The sequence below is a fragment of the Physella acuta genome, unplaced genomic scaffold, assembly GCF_028476545.2.
Source record: "Physella acuta isolate Inbredline_101_S28 unplaced genomic scaffold, ASM2847654v3 ptg000902l, whole genome shotgun sequence".
Lineage (NCBI taxonomy): Eukaryota > Metazoa > Mollusca > Gastropoda > Physidae > Physella > Physella acuta.
Window position 1 is genome coordinate 266,518 of NW_026732419.1, and position 16,353 is coordinate 282,870.

The 16,353-nt window shown below is 37.6% G+C and overlaps 1 protein-coding gene across 13 annotated transcripts in view; it reads right to left on the reverse strand.

The window, feature by feature from the left end:
• LOC131953051 (uncharacterized) overlaps positions 1 to 16,353 on the reverse strand; it is a 192,351-nt gene that overhangs the window by 20,449 nt on the left and 155,549 nt on the right. For all 13 annotated transcript variants that reach the window (XM_059316055.1, XM_059316063.1, XM_059316059.1 and 10 more), the window contains 23 exons: positions 15,623 to 15,952; positions 14,810 to 14,960; positions 14,518 to 14,687; positions 13,833 to 14,042; positions 13,499 to 13,612; positions 12,834 to 12,947; positions 11,898 to 12,110; positions 11,358 to 11,519; positions 11,042 to 11,212; positions 9,946 to 10,272; positions 9,285 to 9,369; positions 8,285 to 8,508; positions 7,622 to 7,828; positions 6,669 to 6,788; positions 5,802 to 6,128; positions 5,120 to 5,326; positions 4,172 to 4,291; positions 3,605 to 3,713; positions 2,766 to 2,992; positions 2,151 to 2,306; positions 1,599 to 1,769; positions 1,228 to 1,398; positions 239 to 394 (listed from right to left, as the gene is read on the reverse strand). In XM_059316055.1, the coding sequence (XP_059172038.1) occupies positions 239 to 394; positions 1,228 to 1,398; positions 1,599 to 1,769; positions 2,151 to 2,306; positions 2,766 to 2,992; positions 3,605 to 3,713; positions 4,172 to 4,291; positions 5,120 to 5,326; positions 5,802 to 6,128; positions 6,669 to 6,788; positions 7,622 to 7,828; positions 8,285 to 8,508; positions 9,285 to 9,369; positions 9,946 to 10,272; positions 11,042 to 11,212; positions 11,358 to 11,519; positions 11,898 to 12,110; positions 12,834 to 12,947; positions 13,499 to 13,612; positions 13,833 to 14,042; positions 14,518 to 14,687; positions 14,810 to 14,960; positions 15,623 to 15,952 (4,242 nt within the window). The remainder of the gene's footprint in view (positions 1 to 238; positions 395 to 1,227; positions 1,399 to 1,598; positions 1,770 to 2,150; positions 2,307 to 2,765; positions 2,993 to 3,604; positions 3,714 to 4,171; positions 4,292 to 5,119; positions 5,327 to 5,801; positions 6,129 to 6,668; positions 6,789 to 7,621; positions 7,829 to 8,284; positions 8,509 to 9,284; positions 9,370 to 9,945; positions 10,273 to 11,041; positions 11,213 to 11,357; positions 11,520 to 11,897; positions 12,111 to 12,833; positions 12,948 to 13,498; positions 13,613 to 13,832; positions 14,043 to 14,517; positions 14,688 to 14,809; positions 14,961 to 15,622; positions 15,953 to 16,353) is intronic.

Below are 16,353 nucleotides of genomic sequence, written 5' to 3' on the forward strand. Positions count from 1 at the left end.
TCTTTTAAATGTAGGACAAGGTGGTTAAAATAAACAACTGCTAAGTTCCAAGTAGAGTTCCTGGGTATCCTTGAGTCACCCAACTCTATCAGATACTAAACTTGGGAATCTTACAACAGTTGGGCACACAATCCCTAAATTCGTCAAGGTCAATGAAACTGACTAACTCTACTTCACCTGGACAGCTAGGTCTGATTACTTTTAAACCTAACAGATAGTAAATTTAAAAATCTCTTACCCTGAGTTTGGCCAGCTCGTTGTCAATGAGCTTAGAGTCGCCATAGACAACCTCCAGCTCCTCCAGGCTGAAGTCAGCTGTCTCAAGCCATGATTTGAAGTCCTTGTAGGCCTGATCAAACTGTCCAATACTTATCAATGCCTTCTGGATGTCTCTCTGTATAAAACAACACAGTTGTGTTACATCTTCACATCATAATGAGTACAAAATATATATATATATATATATATATTATATCTATATATATAATTCTCTTCTTCGAGCCGTTAGAAAACAAGCTGCAAACGCTCTCCCTACCTCCCCACCCCTACATGGTTTTAGTGAGCTGTGTTCACTCTAAATGTTTACAAGCAGAGCCAACGATTTTAAATGTAGGGGGGGGGAGGGGGGGTAGAAACAACTAAATAGTGGCGTATGTTATGCCGTGGGCCGGCTCGTATATATATAATTCTCTTCTGGGAGCCGTTAGAAAACAAGCTGCAAGCGCCTCCTTGCAGTCCCCTCTCTTTCTCTCTATCACTATCACTACCACCCCCACATTATCTGGTGAGCGGTGTTCACTCTAAATGTTTACAAAGCTAAATGTTTACAAATCGTAGAGCCGTGTTTCTATTAGGGGCAGATAATTTAGTTCGATTTTAAGCTTACAGGAGGTAACTAAGAAATAACTAAGAGGAGGCTGCTTTCACGAAGGGGGGGGGGGGGGGTAGGGTCGGGGTTAGGGGAAAGGGGGGGGGGGGGGGGGTTTAGTGTTTTAAAGCAAATATTTTCAGTGGCAGCATTGGTACTGTCGAATTCACAAATTATGAATTACTGAAAAGTAGAAAATAAAACAACTAAATAGCGGCGTATGATACGCTGCAGGTCGGCTCGTACTAATTAAAATACCATGTAGAGCTTCTTAATTTTTCAACACTTTAACATAAACAGTTTATACTGCTGGTACTAAAGATCCAAGGTATACGGACATAAGAAGATCGTGGACTGACCTGTCTGTCTCCTATGTTGGCCTGGAGACCATCCCATCTTTGGTTGATCTCCGCCACTGGTTCCTTGACCACAGCGGCCTGCTCTATGGTGCAGTCCTTGGACATTTCTTCAGCCTGCTGGTTCAAAGCTTCTACTGCTACATGCTGAGGGTCTACAATACCTTTAAACACCTGAGAACATCACAACAATTGGTTCATACAATGTGCTTATAAACTCAGACATTTCCAAAGATAGTTATAAGTTAATTTTAAGTATTTAAAAAAAAACAACTAAATCTAATTATTTTTGCATTACACTATTTTGATATAGAGATTTTAAAATAATTAAAAAAATTTGGCTAATGATGTTACAATTTATCTGGCCAACTTACCTTGATATCATTCCATTGGTTCTTGATAGCCTCAAACTCTGTGGCTACTGGCTCCATGTCTTTCAATGTGTCCTCATGTGTCTGAAGCCAGACCAGCATCTTCTGCAGCTCATCTTGGAAGGTGATAGCCTTCTCCAGCGCCTCATCCAGATCCTTGGACCTCTTCTCCACCTGTTGAGGTAAAACATGTAGTTTTAATTGGTATGTAACCATGATTAAACCTGTATACCCACATGACAGACAGGCTTGTTATCTTATGGGCAATAGACTGCATTGAGGTTTAAAAATTAAATAATAAATACACAACAACTTTGTCTTCATTAGGGTGAAATATAACAATGTAAAAAGGGCTAAGTATTGTTGTCTGACTTTGTAAACTAGAAATTTTATGTCATGTAAGAATTTTTGTACTAAATATTTCAATGAAGAAACTTTACATGTCACTGATTGTCCCCACAAATGTTTACACCAATTATTCTAAAATAAACTATACCAGTTCAATGATTGTCCCCACGAATGTTTACACCAAATATCCCACAGATCAAACTTTACCTGTTCACTGATTGTGTTCAATGTCCTCTCAGTGTCATCCATGTTTTTCTTGACCTCCGGTCTCTCTGGCTCTCCAATGAGAGAGATCAGTTGGTCACCCGTCTGCTGGAGGTCCTCAAGGTCAGCCTGGGAGGCTATCAGGTCCTCTTTGAATGCCTGTATGCAAGTTCAAATGTAGCTTTAAAAACATGTGGGGTTAAGACATACTATATCTACAATAATTGTTGCACTCTTAGACAAATCTATTTAAATAGCTATGTCTGGCATTAAAACATATCTGAAAGAAATTTTGGAAGACACCAATTCCTCCATGATTAATTACACTTGCTTAGAATATTTGAATTGACAGAAAAATTGCCCAGCAGTCATATAAAATAAAAAAAAATCTAAATGAAAAAGACCAATAAGTAACAATTTTAAAAAAATAATAAAAGAATAAAAAATTGAAGCAGCAAACTAACAATATCATTTACTATGTATCTTATTCAAAAGCTTCAGAGAAAGCTTGGTTCTAACTTAGATATCAGAGAAAAAAAAAATGTGGCCATCAAAACATAAAGAAAAAAATGTGGCCATTGAAACATATAGAAAAAATGTGGCCATCCTTCAACATACCTCAAGTTCCTCCTGCTGCTCACGTATGGCCTCAGGTATCAGGGCCGGCTTCTCTTGGCCATTCATATTTTCTTGCAGCTCCTTGATGTTGGTGGACAGTGTGTTGAGATCCTCCCAGAACTTCTCGGCCACCCCGAGGGTGTCTTCTAGCGCCCTGTTGCGGTCATGGCAGTTGTTTTGTATGTCATTGTAGAGCCTGGTCAGTTCCTCCAGTTTCTGGCGTACATCTGTGAGAACAAACAAACCATATGGACATCATTTCAAAGCCATGGGAAAGACTTAAGTCATAGATCTGTGATTTGATATGCATTTTCTTTGAAAATTTCACAAAATTTTAAATGTAAACAGCTAAAATAAAGACAGCAATTGATGTAAATCATAAAAGCAAGACATGCATTGCTTTAAGTTTATATTACAAGTGAATGAAATTAGTTTAAACTTAAGTCAAAACAGTGGGCCATTGATATATTACACATGAAAAACAAAATGTTTGACCTCTGGGCCATTTATAAACAAACAAAAAGTCTGACCATTTATAGACAAAACAAAATGTCTGACCATTTATAGACAAAACAAAAAGTCTGACCATTTATAGACAAAACAAAATGTCTGACCATTTATAGACAAAACAAAAAGTCTGACCATTTATAGACAAAACAAAATGTCTGACCATTTATAGACAAAACAAAATGTCTGACCATTTATAGACAAAACAAAAAGTCTGACCATTTATAGACAAAAAAAAAATGTCTGACCATTTATAGACAAAACAAAATGTCTGACCATGTATAGACAAAACAAAAAGTCTGACCATTTATAGACAAAACAAAATGTCTAACCTCTGACTGCTGGGTCAGTAACATCACCAGCCTGTTTGATCAGCTCATCTGCTGCCTCTTTCACGGACTCCAGGGCATTGGACCTCATCTGCATGTCTTCATCAATCAGCTGAAGGGATGATCAGACACAGGTCAATATACCAGATACACCATAGACATCAACTTAGATCTAATTGTACAAACTTTATCTCTAGTGATGTGTACCAGTCTACTAATAAATTAACAAGCCATAAGCTAAAAACCTAACCAGCTATAAAGACCTAACCAGCTTAATCCTAAAAATATAAACCAGCTATAACCTAAAAACCTAATCAGATCTTTAGATCTAAAGACCTAACCAGCCATAAACCTAAAGAGCCATAACCTAAAAACCTAACCCGCCATAAACCTAAATAACTAACCAACACAACATAAAGACCTGACCAGCCATATCCCTAAAGACCTGTACCCTCTCCCCCCATACACCATGTCATGTCTACCAACCTTGTTCTCTATCTGTTCCCTGACCAGCCATATCCCTAAAGCCCTGTACCCTCTCCCCCCATACACCATGTCATGTCTACCAACCTTGTTCTCCTCTATCTGTTCCCTGATTTTGCCAGGGTGAGCTGAGATGGGCTCAGCATTCTGTACATTCTCTGCTGTACTTGTCAGGCTCTCCAGCATGTCCTCAAGTTTGTCAGTGAACTGTCAGGAGACATTTTCTTATGTAAGCTCTTACAGACTAGTTACACACATCACTCAACAACAACACAATAACTTCTGTATGACATACATTAGCATCTTAAAACACAAACAAGATGTAACAAGACATTTTCTTATGTCAACTTTTACAACATAGTTACACATATTACTCAACAACACAATAACTTCTGTATGACATACATTAGCATCTTAAACACAAACAAGAAGTAACAAGACATTTTCTTATGTAAACTTTTACAACATAGTTACACATATCACTCAACAACACAATTAACACACATGGCGTATGACATACGTTAGTATCTTAGACACAAAAAGATGTAAGAAAACATTTTCTTATGTAAGCTTTAACAGCATAGTTACACACATCACTCAACAACTTAACAACACAATAACTTCTGTAAACACTCATGGTGTATGGCACACATTAACATCTTAAACACAAACAAGATGTAACAAGACAGTCTTGTATTAAATAAATTCACAACATATTTACTTAGTTAAAAAGCATGTCTTGTATACACATTAAAACATATTTTGTAAATATAACATTTTCAACCTTACTAAACAACAATTTATGATCAGTCTATAATCATAAACAATTGAAATGCAAATGTTTCTAAACGAACATTAACTAAAACCAAACACACAAAAACACCGAACAAGAGCTTAGAAACAAATGTTTTTTTCTTACAGCACATATAAACAAATAAAAACAGAACAAGAACTTAGACCCAAACAATTCTATTCTTACAGCGCATGTAAAAAAAAAAAAAACACAACATGAACATCAAACAATTGTTTTCTTACATCAGCTGACTGCTGCATAGCAGCATCAATGGAGTTTGACCTCTCCCTGACCCCATTCCTGACATCCTCCACCCGCCTGTTGTCATCGTCCAGCTTCTCCTGCACATCTACAGCAGCTTCAGAGCTGACCAGCTGCAGTAGAGCAGAGCCAGTTTTGTTCAGGCGGTCAATCACAGGCTTGTGGTCAGACACGTCTTGTTTCAAAGCCTGGACATTTAAAAAAAACATTTACAGCCCACATTAGTGCTAGACAACACAATGATACAAATAATAGCAGTCAGTATACATGGACAAACATTATCCATAAACAACAGCTGTTGATAGTGAGTGAACAAATTCTCTAGTAATAAACAATTTTTTAGGGTGATGGGCAAAAAAATTATTTCACTGGATTTATATTTTTAGGCTGAGTAAAAATAATTATAACTTAATAAAGAAAGGACTAATCTTAGTCCTACTTTTCTTTAAAACCCTAACACTTGTGAAATAGATTTCTATAAATCTCTCAATTTTTTAAAAGAAAAAAAAAATCACTGACTTCTACCTTTATGGATTTAAAAAATTGAACATTCCTTTAACTTAATGGATAAAATAAAAAATGTAACTATTCACTACCAAATAAAAAAAATAAAAACTTTATTCACTACCAAATAAATAAAATAAAAATTCAACTATCTGTTACCTTAATGGATTCCTGCTGTTTCTTGACCTGGTTAGCGTCAACCGTCATGACCTCAAGCTCGGCCAAAGTGGGTTCAACCTCCTCCAGCCATGAAACAAGGTCGTTGTGGGTCTCCTGGAATGATTTAGCCAATGGCAGAGCTTGCTCCAGCTGTCCAAGTTTTTCAGCGGCCATGGAGCTGACCGTGTCAGACCTGGTCTTGAGCTCATCAATCTTCTCCCTGATGGCGCTCTCGTCGTCCATGCTGGAGTCACGCAGGAGCTTTTTGCCTGAGGTGATGGCGTCCCTTGCTTTAGCCTTCTGGTTGCTGATTTCTTCACTGAATGACTAAATACACATAAAATATGGTGTTGTAATTTCTTTACTGAATGACTACACAAAAAATATGTTGTTTTAATTTCTTTACTGAATGACTACACAAAAAATATGTTGTTTTAATTTCTTTACTGAATGACTACACACAAAAAATATGTTGTTTTAATTTCTTTACTGAATGACTACACACAAAAAATATGTCGTTTTTACTTTCTTCACTGATTGATTAAACTTCAAAAAGTATTTTTTTTTTAACTTTCTTTACTGAATAACTAAACACAAAAAAATAAGTTTTCTAAAATCAGAGACATAATTACAAATTAAGATTTTTTTACTGAGCGTGAAGGTTAATTGAAAGAACACTAGAAGACTGTGTACTATTTAACTAACTAGTATAAGTCTTCTATCTAAACCCTGGCCACAACCCTAACTCTAACCAAAACTCAGATCCTAAACATGACCCTGGTCCTACACAGAATGTTATTTTTACAAGAACCCCCAAAAAATCCAACATTTGAAATAATTTTGTACAAGAGTGCATCATTTGTTTACCTTAGCAACAGCGAGCTGCTTCTGTAGCTCGTCAGGGCTGGCAGTGACAGCTGGCATGTTCTGGAGCTCTTCTTCACCTTTGTCAAACCAATCCAAGAGCTCATCCAGTTCATTGATGCACTGGGGAGGGACCGAGGGGTATGGATTATATAATCTCTTTTTGTCACAGCCACATACACCAATTCAAACGAACCTCTTCTATTTAACTTCAATAGTGTTATTCTAGTTGTATCACAAATAGTATATTCTAATTGTATCACTTTTTACTTTGTTGTTAATTGTAATGATGGAAAGGAGTTTCTCCAACATTATAAAGTAATACGTGTCAACAAGTAATGGGCCTTATGGCTTGCTGACTTAAATTTCAGCCTGCTTTTCTTTCTAGATTTGCTTCCCTAACCCATAACTTTTGTTCATCCAAGAACAAACTAACAGGCAGCAGTTATCTCTTCTAAATGGAATGCTGTCCCCTGCTATCCATCCTTATCTGCCCTGGGCTTTGAACTTGGGACATTTTGGTTTAGCAGCCATGAGCTTTACCAGCCGGGCCACGCTGACCCCTATTCTATCCCTAATAGTATGTTATTCTATCACTAAAAGTTTGTTATTCTTATTCTATCCCTAATAGTATGTTATTCTATCACTAAATGTTTGTTATTCTTATTCTATCCCTAATAGTATGTTATTCTATCACTAAAAGTTTGTTATTCTCATTCTATCCCTAATAGTATGTTATTCTATCACTAACAGTTTGTTATTCTCATTCTATCCCTAATAGTATGTTATTCTATCACTAAAAGTTTGTTATTCTCATTCTATCCCTAATAGTATGTTATTCTATCACTAACAGTTTGTTATTCTATCACTACTAGTTTGATATTCTCATTCTATCACACATAGTTTGTTATCCCCAAGAAATATCCCTATTGAAGGAACATGAGCCAGGCGCCTACCTCAAGAGATTTCTGTCTGGACATCTTCACTTTCTCTGCCTTCTTCTCAATCATCTGTTTGACCACATCGTATTTCTTGTTGTCCTTGTTGATGATGTCCTCCACGTGTAGACCAGCGTCACCAGGCGCCACCTCCGCCAGCTCCACCCCTTCATTGTTGAGTACCTCAAGGTAAGGCTGGACAGCCTCCAACTGCTCAAGAAGCTCCTGTACAATCAAAAGTGTCACATCAGGTACAGAAATCACAGTTTAAACATTACCAACAAACTTACCATGTAGAAAAAAAAACATGATAAATTAATTATTATAAGTATAATAAATAATCCCTTAACCCTTGGGGTCGTTGGGGCACCACAGAGTGGAGTGTCTAGGACTGAGTGTCGCATGGTGGCACCCACCCCTCTCTTTGCACAGATTAGGCATACTTAAATTGCTTGAAAACAGTAATGATCTTATATACAAAACATTGATTTCTGTGTTATTTAGACAAATTAGTTTTTTTGTTTAAAAAAATAAAGTTTCCTAAAAATTTAGAGTACATTAAACTTAACACATAACCTGGGAATGTAAAAATAAATTTTTCACATGAAGTAAGGCACTAAAATAAATGTCCTGTCCTCCCCCCTTCCCGCCCCATTCGTATATGAAATGATGTTGACTGACCTGAATCTCCTCCTCCGTGTCCCCTCCTTGAGTCTCCTTCCCCCTGATCTCTGGCTCCACCTTGGCTACCCACTCTATAAACTTCTTGTGGGCCTCCTGGAAGTTCTGGGCCAGTGGCAGGGCTTCCTCCATCTGTTCCAGCGAGTCGTCCACCTTGTTCTTCAGCTCGCTGTACTGCTTCTGTATCTCATCAATCTTCACCTGGACAATCACCACATCCTCCCCTGCAACAACACAACATCAACATCCACATTTTATATTTGTTTATACAACAATGTGGGAACTACAAGCAATTGGTTTACAAAACTTTCTGTATTATTAAAAGAGAGTGGATAAAAATGTGGGAACTACAAGCAATGGTTTACAAAACTTTCTGTATTATTAAAAGAGAGTGGATAAAAATGTGGGAACTACAAGCAATGGTTTACAAAACTTTCTGTATTATTAAAAGAGAGTGGATACAGTTAAATAATAAACTTCTATACCAAAATAATGGGACGGAGTGGTCTAGGGGTAGAGAGCTGGACTGTTAACCCATGTCTCAAGTTCAAATCCGGGTTCAAGTCAGTAGAACCTCCCTGAGTCCACCCAACTCTGATGGGTACCTAACTCACGTTAGGGAAAGCAAAGGCGGCTGGGCATAGTGCTGACCACACTATCTCTTCATATGCCGAGGTCACAGAAACAAGTGAACTCTACGTCACTTGCCCCATAGACCATCAGGTTTGAAATGGAAACTTACTTAACTCCATACCAAACTAAAATTAACACTAACTGTATGTATAGTTCAAACAAGTGAGGGATCTGCAATCTTTTTATTTTTTTAAATTAGAGAGCAATTTTATAAATTATGCCCACCATTGAAGTAGCCACAGAAAATTTTTATTTTAGTTTCTATACTTCTAGCAAGTAAATGGGAAAAATATTACATGCATATCTTTCTTTAATCTTTTTTCAATAGATTTTTACTATAACAGAAAGGATAAAAATTGATACAGACCTTTACAGAAATCCTGAAGCTGTTTCCCAAGAGAAGCTAACTCCTTAGCAGGTGCTTCACGTTTGATGATCTCTTCTTGCAAATTCTGAGGAAAGGAAACAACAGTTTTTATAACCTTTCCATCCGAGTGATGTGTGGATTATCCTTATTGCTGTCTACTTCATCAATTTCATCATACATAGGTACCTAGTCTCAAGGCCTACATGATAACAATTGTAACACCACCAAAAAAAAATTCTCCTTATCCCCTGAGACTGATACAGTAGACATCTTTTAAAATGAAGCACCCCAAATAAGGTACTTTATTACCTGATGCCATGCCCTTAAGGTGCCATGTTCCTATTCCCCACCCTCAACAAGGTGCCTTATCCCAATGCCCCACCCCCAAAGCAACAACTGAAGCATACCTTAAGCTCCTGTATAAGCTTCTCAATGCCCCCTCCCCACCCCCAAAGCATACCTTGAGCTCCTGTATGAGCTTCTCAATGCCCCCCCCCCCCAAAGGAAGCAACAACTGAAGCATACCTTGAGCTCCTGTATGAGCTTCTCAATGCCCCCCCCCCCCCCCCCCCAAAGGAAGCAACAACTGAAGCATACCTTGAGCTCCTGTATGAGCTTCTCAATGCCCCCCCCCCCAAAGGAAGCAACAACTGAAGCATACCTTAAGCTCCTGTATAAGCTTCTCAATGCCCCCAGCATCAGGTGACTTGGGTTCCAGTGAAGCAAACTTCTTGTTGCTGACATCCAGCCAGACCGCGAGAGGCTCGTAGATCTCCTGGAACTTCTTGGACAGGTCGGAGATATCTTCTAGAACTTTCATCCTCTCTGCTGCGTTGTTGGTCAGGGCTGACCAGCGCTTCTCTAAGGACTTGAGCTCACCTTCCATTTTCTTACGGTCAGCTCCGTCAAGACCTGACATGAGCTGTTTGCCAGTGTCCTGCACTGACGTCACACCTGGCAGTCTGTCATCTATCATCTTCTGGAGCAGCTGGAGACATAAGGATAAATCAGGGATTAAAATACAAGTGAAGGTAATTTTGTAGAGATGATGAAAACATTGTTGAATCTAATAAAGTGGGACAGAGATAGTGGGTAGGATGTGGTTATAGGGAGTGTGTGACAAGTGTAGCCAAGAAGTGGGAAATATGGAGCAAGGGGGTTGATTAGAATGCTGTATGAACAGTGGTAAAGTGCTGTATAAACAAAGGGGGTAAATTGAAGTGTGAACAAAGGGGGGTAAATTGTTGTAAAAGGTGGTAAATTTCTGTATGAACAAAGGTGGTAAATTGCTACATGAAGACTGTGCTGAGTATTGTATACAGGAAGGTATTGAATGTTGTAATCTATACAGGAAGAAGACTGATTACTAGGGAATGCTGTATACAGATTGTGTTCTGAATGCTGTAGACAGGAAGAATGCTGAAGTGTGTATACAAATAATGTTCTGAATGCTGAAAACAAGGAATTGGGCTAAACTGTGTATACAAATAGTGTTCTGAATGCTGAAAACAAGGAATTGGGCTAAACTGTGTATACAAATAGTGTTCTGAATGCTGAAAACAAGGAATTGGGCTAAACTGTGTATACAAATAGTGTTCTGAATGCTGAAAACAAGGAATTGGGCTAAACTGTGTATACAAATAGTGTTCTGAATGCTGAAAACAAGGAATTGGGCTGAACTGTGTAAACAGAAAGTGTTCTAAATGCTGAAAACAAGGAAGAAGACTAAACTGTGTATACAGATAGTGGGTCATCACCTTCTGCTCCTGCAGCTGAGCTTTGACCACCCTGTACTCAGGAGACGCTGGCTTCTGATTGGCCATGGTCTCTTCTGTCTCAGCCAACCAGGTGAGCAGGGATGCCAGAGCTTCCTTGAACTTGCCAGACTGGAGCAGTGCCTTGTCCAGGCTCTGCTCTCTCTCAGACACCTGCAAGGTGAGCATTTCAAGAAGCACTTAGGTACCTTTGTATTGGGCTATTTGAATTGGTTACATTGACATGCAAATAAATACTTCATTTTATTATTCTGTCGCTGCTTAAGCTAAGTGAATAAGTCAAGGTTTGAACCCTTACCTTCTCACTGAGGTCCGACCAGCTCTCCTGCAGGGCCTCCATGTCCCCGTCAATGCCTCCAATGTTCTCAGCCAAACCACCAGACTGTATCAGGCCTTGGATGTCAGACTTGAGAGCTTCCAGTTCCTTCTGGAGAGGGTCCACCTTGCTCTTGTGGAAGTTCTGATACAGATAAAACATGGAGGAAACCTTTGATACAAACCATCTTTGTAGTGTAAGTTAGATTTATACAAGTTTTGATACAATACCTAAGTGTTTATAAAATCTTTGATACTAGCCTTTGTATAGTGCTATTTATAAAATCTTTGCCACTTATCATAATGAAAACACTATTTTTTAATGAACATCTTATGTATATCTTGCATTTGTCAATCAATGGACTGTAATATCTTGTAAAATACCTCCAAAGCTCATGCTCTGAATCCCTACAGTTTAGTTTAGAACTGATATTGAAAGCACCACAATCCCAAAATGTATCTAAGATGAAAGACTGCAGTAGTGTCTTCACCTCCCTCCCTTAGAATGTCTTAGAGAATTTACCTTGAGCTCAGCCTGCTGGTCTTTGATCTGGTTGGCGTCGCTGCCGATGGGTTTCATTGAGTCAATGGTGGCGATGGCCTCGTCCACCTTCCTGCGCACTGACCTGAGGTTATCGTTGATCTTCTTCACCTTGTTCAGGCTGCTGTCTATCTCAGCCTGTCTGATGTCAGCTTTTTCTTTCAGTTTGGCTTTCTGTGACAACACTGACTCCACCTGTGGAGAGGGTTTGAAGAGTTGTGAGAAATTATGACAATGTTGTTGCAAATTATGACAATGTTGTTGCAAATTATGACAATGTTGTTGCAAATTATGACAATGTTGTTGCAAATTATGACAATGTTGTTGCAAATTATGACAATGTTGTTGCAAATTATGACAATGTTGTTGCAAATTATGACAATGTTGTTGAAAATTATGACAATGTGGATGCAAATTATGACAATGCTGTTGCAAATTATGACAAGTTGTGGCATATTATGACAAGTTATGAGAAACAGTGACAATGTTGAGGCAAATTATGACCAGTTGTGAGAAATTATGACAAGTGTGAAAAATTATGACAATTTTGTTGCAAATTATGACCATGTTGTTGTAAATTATGACAAGTTTCCTCAAGACAGTAGGTACTAAAATATTCTATTTGTCTTATAAAAAAAAGAATAAAAGAAAAAATACTTTTAGAAAATAAATATTTAAAAAAAAATTACAACAAACTCATTATATACAAAATTTAAATTAAAAGCCATACACATTTTAGAAGAAGAAAGCAACAGCGTTGTGAGTACAGATTAGGGTTAGTTATGTGGTTGGTGAGCCGTTTTGACACAAAGTTTGTAGAAGGAAGCAACAATATTGTGAATAAAGGTTAAGCTTGGTTCCCTAAAGGTTAGGTTTGATTACCTAAATGTTAATTACCTAAAGTTTAGGCTTAATTACCTGGTTGTTGAGCTGCTCTGGGTCTGACACAAAGCCAGCCAGCTGCAGGTCCCGCGCCTGTTCCTTGAGGTCAGAGATCTGGTCTGTCTTGTTGGTAAAGTTGTGCTGGAAGTTCTACAAGACACAGACAAAATTTACATTTAAAACCATGTTCTAGTGGAGCAGGAGGGAGAAAAATTTTAAACTGCTAAGTTTAGTGTAGATAATTTATGCTTGTGGACAGAAAAAAATAGTTTTTAACTGCTCAATTTAAATGTGAAGCTCACATGAAGAAATAGGAAAAGAGTTTTTAACTGCCAAATTTGAATGTGGGGATCACATGATGAAAGAATAGAAAAAAGTTTTAAACTGCTAGATTTAAATGTGAAGACATATGAAGCAGGAATAGGGAAAAAAAAGTTTTAAACTGCTAGATTTAAATGTGAAGTCATATGAAGCAAGAATTGGGAAAAAAAGTTTTTAACTGCTAGATTTAAATGTGAAGTCATATGAAGCAAGAATTGGGAAAAAAAAGTTTTTAACTGCTAGATTTAAATGTGAAGTCATATGAAGCAGGAATAGGAAAAAAAATTAGTTTTAAACTGCTAGATTTGAATGTAAAGCTCATATGTTGCAGTTTTAAACTGCTAAGTTTTACTGTAAACAACATGGCACTGTGGACTGACCTTCATTTCCTGTTGCTGGGTCTCCAGCTCATCCTCATCTCTTGAGATAGGGCCAAGTTTGGAGAGCTCAAGGTCAAGGTCAGAGAGATCAGCTGAAACCTTTCTCATCATGTCCTGGTGATATAAAAAAATTTGATTAGTGTAGTCATAAAATGTTTACGAATCAATTAAGTATAAAGAAATCAGAGGTTCAAGATCTGTGAGATATGAGACCAAAACTAGTTAGGTAATCAGTAAGTTTTGAAATCAAGGTCTGGTCTTGTAAATTTGAAATATTTTTTCTTTAAGTACACATTAAAAAAACTGTTTATAAAACTGATGTTTGTGTGAGTACCTGGAACTGGGCAACAATGGTGGACCCCGCCTCCATGTTGGTCAGCAGGTCCCCCACTTCACTGCCCAGCTGCGCCTGCCTGTCACGCAGGGCCCTGACAGCCTGCTGCAGCTCCACAGGGTCGGCGCCTTCATTCAGGTCAAGGCCACCCACCAGACCATCCAGGTAGTCCAGGGAACTTTCTAGACCTGCGATGTCATCTTGTAGGGCCTGGACAACAACAAAATACTTTGAGCACGTGGACAAAATATCAATTTTATTTTTAATGTTTTCTTTTTTTTTTTTTTGCAAAGAGCTCTTGTATTTAAAACCTATAGGGCCTACTTAATATAAAAAATGTCTCATAAAACTATAATTCTTTAAAAAAAAAACACTATTATGTAATCTTTATTTTAATCAAATTTTGGTGTGTAAAACTTTTATGTAACATAAAATGTTGTTTTATTTAAAAAAAACAAACAAAAAAAAAATTTAATTTCTCCTAACTATTGTTTCTTATAAGAAAAAGTACTCGATACCATAGTGTTCTATTAAAGGTTTTATTTTATCATAAAAATTGGATTACAGAATAAAAATATTTATTTATAAGTATTTTAATACAGGTACCTTGATATTAGTAGTAAAAATTTTTTTCGAATTCAATGTTGTACACAAAAACTATATTTCATGTTAGAAGTGAGCCTACCCTAATTTTATCAATGTGCTTGGGGTCGCGTGCGGCCGTGCCCATGTCCATGTGGGCGGCCAGCTTGTCCTCCCATCTAGTGAGGCTATGTTTGGTGTCGGACATGTTGTCCTCAATCTCAGCCAGGCGACTCTGTAGGTCCTCCAGGTTCTGGGCTGTCTCACTCAGACCTGCAACAGCAATGTTTGTGTTAGAAATACGTCTACATATCTGGTTTTAGTTACTCAAATACTTAAAAAATACAAATGCTCTAAATAATGGTTTAAGAAAGTAAACTTGACGGTTGTATTACCAGTGCTGATGGCATCCCACCGTCTGTTGACCTCATTCTTTTGTCCACTGAGTTCATGATTAGGATCCTCCACACTTTCTAGAAGGGCATCAGCTTCTCTATTAAAGCTGTCATGGTCATGTGACTTCTTCAAGAACTCATTCTGTAGGGCCTAGAGAATTAAAACCCAAGAACATGATACATTTATTTAACTGAAGACTAAAATAAAAATATTTTGTGGAGAAAAAAACCTATCTTTGTAAAGTATTATAGCTTTCTGAGCATGTTTTAATTTTTTAAAGCTGCTTTTCTCCTCCAATTATATTATTGGAAATTAAATTATCTATCAAAGAAATGCATTATTTTGCTGGTAGATAAGGCTAAAGTAAAAAATATATTTTTGTCATGGAGGTTTATATTCAAGTTTTATCCATTTTGTCAATTTTAAGATAGGTGTAAGGGAATCATTGTAAGTAAAAAAAATGCCAATCAGAATTACTTCCAATTTCCACTGTGTTGGTAAAAAATTTATCTTTCAATTGCATATAGTAGTGAGTGTTCTAACTAATTCCTAAATGATGGCAGGACTATAAATTAAAGTCTTCCTGTTTTTTTCAGTCAGTCATTCAGTCACTGATTTGATTCGGGTTATAATTAAAGCCATGCAATTTAAGGGTGGTGTTATTTGCAAAAATAATTTTTCAAACTATCAACTTTATAAAATTAAGTACTCTATAGAGCATTATTTAATTATTCAGACATTTTAATCCATTAGCTTTGATAGATTTTACCAAATTAGTATTTAGTTCTAGATGAGATGAAACAAAGCCAAACCTGCAACTCCTTCATCTTAGCCACCACACTGGCCTTCTCGTAACTCTCCGGGCTCATCTTCTTCAGCTTCTCCTCGGCCGTGCCCATCCACCAGGAGATCTTCTCCAGGCTCTGCTGGAAGGCCTGGGCGTGGCTGGAGGCAGCAACAATCTTCTCATCTCTCTCTACCACCACCTCCTTCAGCTCCCCTAGCTCCGCCTCCAGCCGGTTCAGGGTCTCTTTGATGCTGATGGTCTCAGCTGTGGGGGAAGCTTCGTGGACAAACTTGTGACCTTTCTCCAGCAGGCCGCGGATCTCTTGTTCTTTTAGATTCAGTTCTTGTTTTATTGTCTGGAAAATCATTTAATTAAAAACAGGTTATTTTCTATCTAAGAAAAAAATACGTTTCTTGTATTTTCAAGTGCCTATAAATAGATCCTTGAAAAAACATTCCTAATTTCTAACATGCTGTAGCTGCTGGTAGATTTCATACTTGGTATGGGGTCATACATAAACCAAGTCACACTCCTAGGTGGGTTTTGAAATTTGTGATGATGTGAGACAAGAAAGATTGAGGTGGTGGGGGGTCCTCAGAAAGTGTAACAATGCACTTTTGCATTTGAGAGGCTGAATTTTAGTGCTTATTTCACATTCTTAAAAGCCTGTTTTTGTAAACTGTAATTGATTATTAATACACTCAACTTTGACAGAGCTCAGTTTATCATGTAGAAAGAAACTGATGTTACAAAAAA